This window comes from Mobula hypostoma, chromosome 1, assembly GCF_963921235.1.
Source record: "Mobula hypostoma chromosome 1, sMobHyp1.1, whole genome shotgun sequence".
Taxonomy (NCBI): Eukaryota; Metazoa; Chordata; class Chondrichthyes; order Myliobatiformes; family Myliobatidae; genus Mobula; species Mobula hypostoma.
Genome location: NC_086097.1, coordinates 102,751,917 through 102,765,663, shown reverse-complemented (window position 1 = coordinate 102,765,663; position 13,747 = coordinate 102,751,917). Strand labels below are relative to the sequence as shown.

At 43.4% G+C, this 13,747-nt stretch overlaps 1 protein-coding gene across 2 annotated transcripts in view; it reads right to left on the bottom strand.

Moving 5' to 3' along the window:
- Positions 1 to 13,747, bottom strand: part of ubr1 (ubiquitin protein ligase E3 component n-recognin 1) — a 294,835-nt gene that overhangs the window by 37,052 nt on the left and 244,036 nt on the right. For both annotated transcript variants that reach the window (XM_063054144.1, XM_063054153.1), the window contains 2 exons: positions 9,605 to 9,692; positions 8,025 to 8,158 (listed from right to left, as the gene is read on the bottom strand). In XM_063054144.1, coding sequence (XP_062910214.1) covers positions 8,025 to 8,158; positions 9,605 to 9,692 — 222 coding nt within the window. The remainder of the gene's footprint in view (positions 1 to 8,024; positions 8,159 to 9,604; positions 9,693 to 13,747) is intronic.

Below are 13,747 nucleotides of genomic sequence, written 5' to 3'. Positions count from 1 at the left end.
AACTAATATGGCTGGGTGATGGGAACCAGTACAACAGAGCTGAGGATGAGCCAGTAGGTTTACAAGTAGTTGATGTAATATGTAATATGAATGACATGCCAATGATTGGGTATAAAAGTTGAGTTGTATCATACAGACAAAATTCAACAGGGTAAAGAATGCAGGACTGAAGGTGCTGTATTTAAATAAGCGTAGCTTTCGGAAAAAGGTGGACAAACTCGTGGCACAATTAGAGATTGGTCAATATGATGTTGTGGGCATCACTGAGTCATGGCTGAAAGACAACCATAGTTGGGAGCTTAACGTCAAAGGAAAGACTTTGTATCGAAAGGACAGGCAGAAAGGAATAGGCAGTGGTGTGGCTCTGCTGGTAAGAGATGGAATTACATCTTTAGAAAGAGGTGACATAGGGTCAAAGGATGTCAACTCTTTGTGGGTGGAATTGCAAGGGTTAAAAAACCATTATGGGAATCATATACAGGCCTCCAAATAGTAGCCAAGGTGTGGAGTTGAGACTGCAAAGGGGGCTGGAAAAAGCATGTAATAAGGGGAATGACTTGATTATCGTGGGGGACTTCAAAATGCAAGGGGTTTGGGAAAATCAGGATGGTGTCAGATCGCTGAGGGAATTTGTTGACTGCCTACGAGATGAGTTTTAAGAGCAGCTTGTGCTTGAGCCTACTCAGGAAAAGGCTACCTTAGACTGGGTGTTGAGTGATAACCCAGATCTTATTAGAAAACTTAACATAAAGGAACCCTTAGGAGGCAGTGATCATAATATGATTGAATTCAAACTGCAGTTTGAGGGGGAGAAGCATAGCTCACATGTATCAGTATCGCAATGGAATAAGGAGAATTACAGAGGCATGAGAGAGGAGTTCGCCCAAGTTGATTGGAGAAGGATTCTGGCAAGGATGACGGCAGAGCAGAGATGGCTGAAGTTTCTGGGAATAGTTCACAAGGCACTGGATAAATAGAATCCCACAGAAGTTGTTCTCAAATGGCTGGGGTAGGTAACTGTGGATGACAAAGGTAGTTAAGGACTGCATGAAAGCCCAGGAAAGGGCGTATTATGTAGCAACAGTAAATGGGAAGTTGGAAGATTGAGAAGCTTTTGAAGTTCAACAAAAGACAACTAAAAAGCTATTAGAAGGGTAAAGGTGAAATATGAGGGCAAACTAACCAATAACATAAAGCAGGATACCAAAAGTTTTTTCAGTTCTATAAAGAGTAAAAGAGAGGAGAGAGTTGCTATTGGACCACTGGAAAATGATGCTGGTGAGGTAGTAATGGGGGACAAAGATATGGCAGATGAACTTAATTGGTACTTTGCATGTCTTCACTGTGGAAGACACTTGCAGTGTGCCAGAGTTTTGTGAGTGCCAGGGAACAGGAGTGAGTGTCATTGCTATTACAAAGGAAAAAGTGTGAGGCAAACTCAAAGGTTTTAAGGTGGATAAGTTACCTGGAACAAATGGACTACATGCCAGAGTCCTGAGAGAGGTTGCTTAAGAGACAACTGATGCATCGGTTACAATCTTTCAAAAATCACTTGATTTTGGCATGGTCCCAGAGGACTGGAAGATTGCAAATTTCACTCCATTCTTTAAGAAGTGAGGAAGGCAAAAGATAGGAAATTATAGGCCAGCTAGCCTAACCTCAGTAGTTGGGAAAGTGTTGGAGTTTATTATTAAAGATGAGGTTTCAAGGTACATGGAGACTAATGATAAAATAAGTCAAAGTCAACATGGTTTCTGTAAAGGGAAATCTTACCTAACAAATCTGTTGGAGTTCTTTGAGAAAGCAACAAGCAGGGTGGACAAAGGAGATGCAGTGGATGTCATTTACTTGGATTTTCAGAAGGCATCTGATAAGGTGGCACTGCTTACAACATAAAATCCTATGGCATTACAGGAACGATACTGGCGTGGACAGACAGGAGGCAGCAACTGGGAATAAAAGGGACCTTTTCTGGTTGGCTGCCAGTGACTAGTGGTGTTCCTCAGGGGTCAATATTGGGACCGCTACTTTTCACATTGTTTGTCCATGATTTAGATAGTAGAATTGATGACTATGTGGCAAAGTTTGCAGATGATATGAAGATAGGTGATTGGCTAGGTAGTGCTGAGGAAGCAATGTGATTCGGTTATGGTACAGGGCTAAGGTAGGAAACTTTGTCACATGGTGTGAGCAGAATTAGCTGCAGCTTAATGTGAAAAAGACTAAAGAGCTGGTGGTAGACCTGAGGAGGGCTAAGGCACCGGTGACCCCTGTTTCCATCCAGGGGGTCAGTGTGGACATGGTGGAGGATTACAAATACCTGGGGATACGAATTGACAATAAACTGGACTGGTCAAAGAACACTGAGGCTGTCTACAAGAAGGGTCAGAGCCGTCTCTATTTCCTGAGGAGACTGAGGTCCTTTAACATCTGCTGATCGATGCTGAGGATGTTCTACGAGTCTGTGGTGGCCAGTGCTATCAAGTTTGCTGTTGTGTGCTGGGGCAGCAGGCTGAGGGTAGCAGACATCAACAGAATGAACAAACTCATTCGTAAGGCCAGTGATGTTGTGGGGATGGAACTGGACTCTCTCACGGTGGTGTCTGAAAAGAGGATGCTGTCCAAGTTGCATGCCATCTTGGACAGTGTCTCCCATCCACTATATAATGGACTGGTTGGGCACAGGAGTACATTCAGCCAGAGACTCATTCCACCGAGATACAACACAGAGCATTATAGGAAGTCATTCCTGCCTGTGGCCACCAAACTTTACAACTCCTCCCTTGGAGAGTCAGACACCCTGAGCCAATAGGATGGTCCTGGACTTAATTCCTGGCATAATTTACATATTACTATATAATTATTTATGGTTTTATTACTATTTAATTATTTATGGTGCAACTGTAATGAAAACCAATTCCCCTCGGGATCTATAAAGTATGGCTATGACTATGATTGTAGCAGGACTTAGACAAATTTGAAGAATGAGGAAAAAATGTGGCAGATGGAAAACAGTGTTGGGAAATGTATAATAATGCATTTTGGTAAAAGGAACAATAGTGTGAACTATTATCTAAATGGGGAGAAGGTTCAAAAGGTATATTTAATGTCAGACAAATGTATACAATGTACATCCTGAAATGTTTTTTCTTTGCAACCATCTACGAAAACAGAGGAGTGCCCCAAACAGCACAGGTACAGAGGGACTTAAGAATCCTCATGCAAGACTCCCAGAAGGTTAATTTACAGTTTGAGTCTGTGGTTAAAAAAAAAGGCAAATGCAACGTTGGCGTTTATTGCAAAGGAAATAGAATATAAAAGCAAAGAGATAATGCTGAACCTTGATAAGACACTAGTAAGACTGCACTTAGGAGAATTGTCAACAGTGTTGGGCCCCATTTCTTAGAAAGGATGTGTTGTCATTGGAGAAAGTCCAGAGAAGGTTCACAAGGATGATTCTGGGAATGAAGGTGGAATAGACTTGATGGGCTGAATAGCCTAATTCTGCTCCTATGTCTTATGGTCTTTATGGTTAAGGAGCTGGAGCTGGAACTGGAATAACTCTGGCTGAGGGGGGGTGATAAGAGAGGATTTCTAGAGAGGTAGTTAAATCCAAGGTGCAGGACACAGGAAACCAGGTGACAGTCAGGAATGGGAAAGGCGTTAAACAGCCAGTGTAGAGTAACTCTGTGGCCATCCTCCTCAATGACAGGTATAACACTTTGGATACTGTTTTATTTGGGGGGTGGGGGGGTAGTTTTGCAGGGGAATACCCAAGCAGAGGAAAGTCACAGCTGTCAGTTCTCAGATACTGAGTCTGGTCCCGTAAACTCAGTGGGTAGGGAGGACAAGAGACAAGCTGTGGTGATAGGGGATTCGTTAGTTAGGGGAACAGAAAGGAGGTTCTGTGGACGAGAACAAAATTCCAGTGTGCTATGTCGCCAGGATTCAGGTCATCTCGGATCACATCCTTAGCATTCTGAAGTGGGTGGTTGAGCAGCAAGAGGTCATGGTCCATGTACGTACCAGTGACGTAGTAGGAAGAATCATCTTCCAGTTCCTCATTGGTAAGGGTTTCTCTCTGTGCTCGTCTGTGTTCCTCAACGTCGTCCTCGATCATGTCAGAGAAGCCTTCCCACCAACTTCCTTTGCAACATTCAAGATATTCCTAACTTCTGCATCAATAGTGGGGAAGCCCCTGAAATCATTGACTACCTCACTCCATAATGGCTTCCAACATACATTGACTGTCTTGAGCTTTAGGGCATCTACAGCCTCTGCAATAAGCACATCATTCCATTCGCGTGGATTAAGCGTAGTGCTCCGCACACGGCAAATTTAAGTTTTGCTTTTTGGAACTTCCTGGAATTTTTTTTTCAAATATTTTCAATCCATGGTTGGTTGAATCCGCAGATGCGGAGGGCCAACCGTATGTTACTTTATTCCTTGGAATGTGGAAGATTGAGAGGAGATTGATAAAGGTATATACAAAATTATGCGGGGTATAGATAGGTCAAATGCAAGCAAGCTTTTTCACTTGAGGTTGGGTGGTACTATAACGAGAGAGTTAAGGGTGAAAAGTGAGAAGTTTAACATAGAAACATAGAAAACACAGCATAATACAGGCCCTTCAGCCCACAAAGCTGTGCTGAACATGTCCCTACCTTAGAACTACCTAGGCTTCACCCATAGCCCTCTATTTTTCTAAGCTCCATGCAGCCATCCAGGAGTCTCTTAAAAGACCCTATCGCTTCCACCATCGCTGCCGACAGCCCATTCCACGCACTCACCACTATCTGCGTAAAAAACTTACCCCTGACATCTCCTCTGTACCTACTTCTAAGCACCTTAAAACTATGCCCTCTCATGCTAGCCATTTTAGCCCTGGGAAAAAGCCTCTGACTATCCACATGATCAATGCCTCTCATTATCTTGTACATCTCTATCAAGTCACCTCTCATCCTTCATTGCTCCAAGGAGAAAAGGCTGAGTTCACTCAAGGTATTCTCATAAGGCATGCTCCCCAATCCAGGCAACATCCTTGTAAATCTCCTCTGCACCCTTTCTATGGTTTCCACATCCTTCCTATAGTGAGGCGACCAGAACTGATCACAGTACTCCAAGTGGGGCCTGACCAGGGACCTATATAGCTGCAACATTACCTCTCGGCTCTTAAACTCAACCCCAAGATTAATGAAGGCCAATGTACCGTATGCTTTCTTAACCACAGAGTCAACCTGCGCAGCAGTGTCCTACGGACTCGGACCCCAAGATCCCTCTGATCCTCCACACAGAAAAGAGTCTTACCATTAATTCTGCCATATTTGACCTCCCAAAATGAACCACCTCACACTTATCTGGGTTGAACTCCATCTGCCACTTCTCAGCCCAGTTTTGCATCCCATCAATTTCCCATTGTAACCTTTGACAGCCCTCCACACTATCCACAACACCCCAACCTTTGTGTCCTCAGCAAATTTACTAACCCACCCCTCCACTTCCTCATCCAGGTCATTTATAAAAATCACAAAGAGTAGGGGTCCCAGAACAGAAACCTGAGGCACACCACTGGTGACCGGCCTCCACGCAGAATCTGACCCGTCGACAATCACTCTTTGCCTTCTGTGGGCAAGCCAGTTCTGGATCCACAAAGCAATGTCCCCTTGGATCCCATGCCTCCTTACTTTCTCAATAAGCCTGGCATGGGGTACCTTATCAAATGCCTTGCTGAAATCCATATACACTACATCTACTGTTCTTCCTTCATCAATGTGTTTAGTCACATCCGCAAAAAGTTCAATCAGGCTCGTAAGGCACGACCTGCCTTTGAGAAAGCTTTTTCCTGCATGTTCCCCTCATGTTTAAGGGGAATTTCTTCAGAGAGTCTTGAGAGTGTGGAATGACCTGCCAATGGAAGTCAAGCTTGATTTCAATGCTTAAGAGAAGTTGGGATAGGTACATGGATAGTCGGGTATGGTCCTGGAGCAGTTTAAATGGTTTTGCATGGACTAGAGGGGCCAAAGGGCCTGTTTCCTTACTGTACTTTTCTATGACTCCATGCAAAACTACAAGGGAAATGAAACACTTAAGAAACAAAGGCACATAAAATCAGTGAAAGACTTGACTCCAGTAGAATCGAAAAAGAAGCTGCATGTGATGTGGAGGACCAGTTGTGCTGATGAGGTGTGTTCTGCATGGAAGTGCTCCATCCTCTCTCATCTGTGGGCAAGCCAAATCTGAATCCTTTCAGCCATCCCCATGGATCCCATGACTTTCAAATGAGCCGACCATGGGGAACCTTGTCAAATACCTTACTAAAATCCATATACATCATTTCAACATTTTGTCACCTCTTTGACAAACTCAATTAGGCTCATAAAGCACAACCTCACCTTCAACAAAACTATGTTAATTATCCCTCATAGACTTATGCTTCTTCAAATGCTTGAAAATCACACACCTAAGAATCCTATCGAATAGTTTGCTCACTAGTGATGTCAGAATCACTGGTCTGTAATTCCCAGTATTATCTTCATTAACTTTATTACAACAGAACAACATTTGCCATCCTCCAATCCTTTGGTACCACTCCTATGGCCTGGGAGGTTGCAAATATCATCAAGGCCCACCAAATTTTATTCCTTGCTTCCCATAGTAACTTGCGGTAAATATCTCATCTGGCTCCACTGACTCATTTATCCTAATGTTTTTCAGAAGTTCCAACACTGACTCGTTCTCAACTGCGGCATATTCCAGCACAATAGCCTGTTTCACACTAAACTCACATTTGTCCAAGTCCTCCTCCTTTGATGAACACAGAAACAAAGTATTCATTAAGGTCCCCCCTTACCTCCTCTGCCTTCAGGCATTTCCCCACTTTATCCCTGACAGTTCAAACCTCACTCTAATCATCCTCCTGTTCTTCATGTATGTGTAAAATACTGCCTTGGGGTTTTCCTTAATATTTCTTGTATCTCTTTCTGTTTCTCCTAAGTCCCTACGTCTCTTCTTAAGCTTCTTTCTGACTACCTTATAATTCTCAGGAGCCCTGCCTGACTTTTGCTTCCGAAATCTTAAGTCGGCCACCTTCTTTCTCTTGACTAAACATCCCAGTCTTCCTGTCATTCATGGTTCTTAACTCTACCATCATTTTCCTATGAGTGGGAAAAATCTAGTTCAAAATCTGTTTTCCCATCTTCAAAACTGTGCCTTCCTCCCTTCTAAAGGACTTAAAATCGACAGCTGTGACCAAACATTTGGTCACCCACCTCTTAAGGTGATTTAGGTGGGATATTTTGTTTGACAGTACACAAAAGATTGCTGGGGAATAGTTAACAAGTTTAAAAATGCTATATTAATTTAATAGTCATTGCTTATGAAACCCCACTGGTTTCCTTGGCTGCGTACGTCTAGGAAAGACACACTCCAGTCCTGCCAATCCCGTGAGATTGAGCTGGCTCTCCCACGCCAAACCTCGGTTCATGTGGATGCTCTGTAATTTGCAACCCTGTTACAACTCAGTGCCAAGAAACAACAGACAACACACTGCATATGGTTAAAGGAATTATAATTATGTATCCTAACTTAATTAAAGGGTTAGTAAAAAGAAAGAAAAAATACAAAAAAGGGCCCATTATAATTAAACAGTGCACAAGTTGGAGCTTAGCTCTTCCAAACATCATACACATTCACTGATCCTCAGCAGACCCCGACACCTTGCTCCATCGAATCATGGTCCCCAACAGGGTCGAATCCTACAACCGGTTCTCTCCACCGTCCTCTCTGTTCATCTCCCGTCATTGGACGGCTCACATTCCAAAGCACCTGTTATCTCTAACCACAACCCAGACACGGCTTCTACAGAAAGACCATTCCATTAGCAGTGAAACCTTCCCAGGGTGTTACACTTAGCTTTCAGATTGGGATTTTGTGTGTGTTTTTTGCCCTTTCTGTTTTCTTACATAACCTAGACTTCCTATTCATGAAAATATACTTCCCCAAACTTATAATAGTCTTTCACTTACCTTTTGAGAGATCCCCAGGTGGTGGCACACCAAGTAGGTAGTTGAAGAACAAAGCAGAACAGCGGAGGAATGGAGTGATGCCACACTTCACACAATTCCACAAGTACCAGCCATGGGGCTTACTTTCTAAACATCTATTAATAAATGCAAGTTATTTCAATGTATTTGGCCCAAAGTAAACAAAACCTTTGCTTTGCTGTACAAACAATAGAAAATCTGTAGATGCTGGAAATCCGAGCAACATACACAAAATACTGGAGGAACTCGGTACGCCAGGCAGCATCTAGGGTCCTGCCGAAGGGTTCTGGCCTGAAACATCGACTGTACTCCTTTCCTAGATGCTGCCTGGCCTTCTGAGGTCCTCCAACATTTTGTGCACATTGCTTTGCTGCAACCTGAATTTCAAGAGAGAATAAGCAAAATTACAGTAATTCATATTAAAATATTAGCTGAAATACTCAAACACTGCACTGAATTCCCTTTTCAGTAAATGAAGTGACAAGATTTAAAAGCGAACAGTTTCATGCTAATGAAACATGCCAGAATGCTTTGATAAAAGTAGACCTTAAGAGTGAGAATGGTCTTATGAAACCAAGACCAAATTTAGAAGGCATGGAATTGGTTTGTGGCAGCAGTACAGCGCAAATGAAGGAGACTGGGGCTGGCCACAATCTGACCTGGAATTAAAGAGACAGGGGCTGGCTACAAGGAGAATGGCAACATTGCTATGATCGACTGAAGGTGACTGAAGGGCACTAATGAAAAAGATCAAGGTGATTTAGCCCATGCCCCATCTTAGTTCAATTTTTTTTCATTGACTTCAATTCTCCTCCAAGGTTAAGATATTATCTCACATATTTAAACAAAATAAAAGGCATGCTGCTTCTGGTAAAAGAATCCAACTTCTAATACATTCACATTTCTCACTTGGTGACTAGTGGAAGTAAGATCCAAAGACTAAGATTGATTGATATTATTAATCTTCATACTCTGGATGAAGATTCCTAGAACATTGTGCTACACGCATAAAAAATGCTGGTGTTTTTGAAAAAATGCTGCTAAATTATTATTTTTAATTTTTCCCCCCTTTTTTTCTCCCTCGGTCCCTCTCACTATAACTCCTTGCCTGCTCTCCATCCTCTGAGCTTCCCGTCCCATGATCCTCTCCAGCCTTGTATCCCTTTTGCCAATCAGCTTTCCAGCTCAGCTCCATCCCTCCCCCTCCTGTCTTCTCCTATCATTTCGGATCTCCCCCTCCCCCTCCCCCTCTCAAATCTCTTACTATCTCTTCTTTCAGTTCGTCCTGATGAAGGGTCTCGGCCCGAAATGTCAACTGTACCTCTTCCTATAGATGCTGCCTGGCCTGCTGCGTTCACCAGCAACTTTGATGTGTGTTGTTTGAATTTCCAGCATCTGCAGATTTCCTTGTGTTTGCGTTTTTCGAACATCGTGCTGATGATTTAATACTTTGGTTGGTCATTGATCAACCAAGTCCAGTTAGGAACAGCATGCCTGCTATAAGTTATACAGACCAAGAAGCCATTTGACCACAATTATTTTTGCCTCCTGATGATGCATACCTGCCTGTGTATTCTTGAAGAGTTTCATAAAGTTCTGCTGCTGAACGGGTCTCCTCACTTTCCTCTCCATCCTGCTCCATGGGACAGTCTGTTCATTAAAAATGTGCCATTACACTTCATACTAGTGTCTTCAATTGTAATCAGGTAAATTATTTGGTTTAGAAGGGGATCCAAATAAAATGGACGAACAAAATCTAGGTTAGTTTATATGCAGATACACGTTGCATCATGTGCTTCAAGAACTTGTGACACCTAAGGGCTGATAAGCAGAAAGGTCAAACAATTCCAACCAAATGAGAATTCAAGTCTCAGAAACCTACTATCGGGGGACTTGGACAGAGCACAGACACTGCTTGCCACCTCAAAAAAAAAACAAAATATTATGGTATTTGGAACTATAGTTCTCACAGATCAAATCTTTTATTCAGGTCAAATACTTCCATACTGTCTGTAGGACACACTAGTCCTACACTCTCCCAAAAAAATGGCAACATCACCACTTTTCTGCACTTATACCCATCAATTCAAAGGCTGTTGTAAATCTAGTCAAGAAGAGCTTACAAAAGGTTCAAAAAAATTAGGTAATGATAGAGATCTAGAAGATTATAAGACGAGCAGGAAGGAGCTTAAGAAAGAAATTATGAGAGACCGAAGGGGCCATGAGAAGGTCTTGGCAGACAGGATTAAAGAAAACCCCAAGGCATTCTACAGGTATGTGAAGAGCAAGAGGATAAGACGGGAGAGAATAGGACCAATCAAGTGTGACAGTGGAAAAGTGTTTATGGAACTGGAGGAGATAGCAGAGGTACTTAATGAGTACTTTGCTTCAGTATTCACTACGGAAAAGGATCTTGGCAACTGTCAGGATAACTTACAGCAGACTGAAAAGCTTGAGCATGTAGATATTAAGAAAGAGGATATGCTGGAGCTTTTGGAAAGCATCAAGTTGGATAAGTCACCGGGACAAAACAGGATGTACACCAGGCTACTGTGGGAGGTGAGGGAGGAGATTGCTGAGCCTCTGGCAATGATCTTTGCATCATCAGTGGGGACTGGAGAGGTTCTGGAGGATTGGAGGGTTGTGGATGTTATGCCATTATTCAAAAAAGGGAGTAGAGATAGGCCAGGAAATTATAGACCAGTGAGTCTTACTTCAGTGGTTGGTAAGTTGATGGAGAAGATCCTGAGAGGCAGAATTTATGAACATTTGGAGAGGCATAATATGACTAGGAATAGTCAGCATGGCTCTGTCAAGGGCAGGTCGTGCCTTACGAGCCTGATTGAATTTTTTGAGTATGGGACTAAACACATTGATGAAGGAAGAGCAGGAGATGTAGTGTATATGGATTACAGCAAGGCATTTGATATGGTACCCCATGTAAGGCTTATTGAGAAAGTAAGGAGGCATGGGATCCAAGGGGACATTGCTTTATGGATCCAGAACTGGTTTGCCCACAGAAAGCAAAGAGTGGCTGTAGACGGGTCATATTCTGCATGGAGGTCAGTCACCAGTGGTGTGCCTCAGGGATCTGTTCTGGGACCCCTTCTCTTCGTGATTTTTATAAATGACCTGGATGAGGAAATGGAGGGATGGGTTAGTAAATTTGCTGATGACACAAAGGTTGGAGGTGTTGAGTGTTGAGGATAGTGTGGAGTGCCGTCAGAGGTTACAGCAGGACATCGATAGGATGCAAAACTGGGCTGAGAAGTGGCAGATGGAGTTCAACCCAGATAAGTGTGAGGTCGTTCATTTTGGGAGGTCAAATATGATGGCAGAATATAGTATTAATGTTAAGACTCTTGGCAGTGTGGAGGATCAGAGGGATCTTGGGGTCCGAGTCCATGAGACACTCAAAGCTGCTGCACAGGTTGACTGTGTGGTTAAAGCATACAGTGCACTGGCCTTCATCAATCATGGGATTGAGTTTGGGAGCCGAGAGGTAATGTTGCAGCTTTATAGGACCCTGGCCAGACCCCACTTGGTGCACTGTGCTCAGTTCTGGTCACCTCACTACAGGAAGGATGAGGAAACCATAGAAAGGGTTGCAGAGGAGATTTACAAGGATTGGGGAGCATGCCTTATGAGAATAGGTTGAGTGAACTCAGCCTTTTTTCCTTGGAGCAATGGAGGATGAGAGATGATCTGATAGAGGTGTATAAGATGATGAGAGCATTGATTGTGTGGATAGTCAGAGGCTTTTTCCCAGGGCTGAAATGGCTAACACGAAAGGGCAGTTTTAAGGTGTTTGGAAGTAGGTGCAGAGGAGATGTCAGGGGTAAGTTGTTTTTGTTTTTTAAAAACGCAGAGGGTGGTGAGTGCGTGGAATAGGCTGCTGGCAACGGTGGTGGAAGTGGAAATGATAGGGTCTTTTAAGAGACTCCTGGACAGGTACATGGACCTCAGAAATTAGCTAGGGTTACCCATAGCCCTCTATTTTTCTAAGGTAAGGACATATTTGGCACAGCTTTGTAGGCTGAAGGGCCTGTATTGTGCTGTAGGTTTTCTAAGTTTCTATGTTTCTAATTCCAACATTCCAACAGTCTGCTCTTCCACCCTCCATACACAGACATCCCACCTCTGCCGGATGTTCCGGGAGCCTCCCGCATATTGATAGTGGCTCCGATGCCCGGAAGTTATATACAATATCCCGCAAATCGATTTTTTTGAGAGGGAGAGGGAGCATCCTGATTGGTCTCTCTTCGTGCTAAGTAGACCTATCAGTTTTCTCTGTGGGTGGGCTTTACAGTCGACCTCAAAAATAATGACAGTGTTGCTCGCTGCACTGTTTGCAACAGTGACTTTTCTATTGCCCATGGTGGGTTAAAATGTAAAAGACAAGTTGAGGTGAGTTTAACAGGTGTCATTCATTCATTAGCGTAGCTAATGTTATTTAAACTAGCTGCCTAGCTGCTAAGGAGCTAACCTATTGATGTCCTACGTGATGAGGCCAAACTCCCTGTAGACTTGCTTAAAGTTGTAATAGAATAAACATAATATATGTACACACTTTAATGTCACATTTTCTGCATATACCCAACTTGGTTTACAGATTAGACAAAATCATTAAACAAAGTATTACATACACTGTTGGAGGTCGACCCGGGGGGGGGGGGAATATGGGGTTGCAGGGGGCGGGGCTGCTACCCTGAAATGAGTTTTCGCAGGGTGGGATGTCTGCATACACATCTTTTGGCCAACCAACGTGTTTCTCTGAGTAAACCTGCACTGATTCCTGGTTCTAAAACACACCCCTCTTAAAATTCTCCTTCTCAAGTCCATGGCCTCAATGTATCCCATTATTAAACTCTCCAATTGCCCCACCCCCCAAAGTGTTTCCATCTGGTCCATAATCTCCCATTTATCTGCCTCCACTTTACACCTTCTTAATTATTAGACTCCAGCATTTGGAGCATTTTGTGTCTCTACTTCACACCTTCAATCCAATCCTCTACCTCCACCCTCCCCCTGCATCTGTCTCTACCCTATCACACACCATTTCCCTTCGTCGTAAAAGACTTTCAGCCGAGCTGGATACAGGGTCTGAAATCTGATGTTGTTTTCTTCAGGACCCTCCGTGTTTCCGCATATTCCTTCCATCTGGCAAGGATCCCCAGTGCGTAATCGTGGTCTAAACTGATTCTACAGTTGCTCCACATGAAACCTTTCTTTTGCCATGCCCATTTAAGTACCTCTTCCTTCGTTCTGTAACTGAGAAATCTGACCAGAATCGATCTGAGCTGGGCACCTGCCGGAGGCTGTGGTGCCAACGCGCGGTGAGCCCTTTCTATCTGTAGGTCTTTTGCGGCCGGTATATCAAGGTTCTCTCTAAGCAGCTTCTCCACGAAGGGAATCATCAATCCGAGTTTACCTTCAGCTCCTTTGGGAACTCCGTAGATCCTCACATTTTCCCTTCTTGAGCGGCCTTCTTGGTCTATGAGCTTCCATTGGAGCTGCTCTTGCAGCTTTAGCATTTCTGCTATCACTTCCTCTGCGTTTTGTAGCTTCTCTTCAATTCCAACAATCCTCGCTTCGGCTTCATCTATCCTCGAGTTAGTTTTTACTATTTCTCCTTTAATGTCCTCCAGCTGTTTGTTGTTATCTCGTTGGAACTCGCGAATCTCTCCAAGAAACAAAGACAGAGT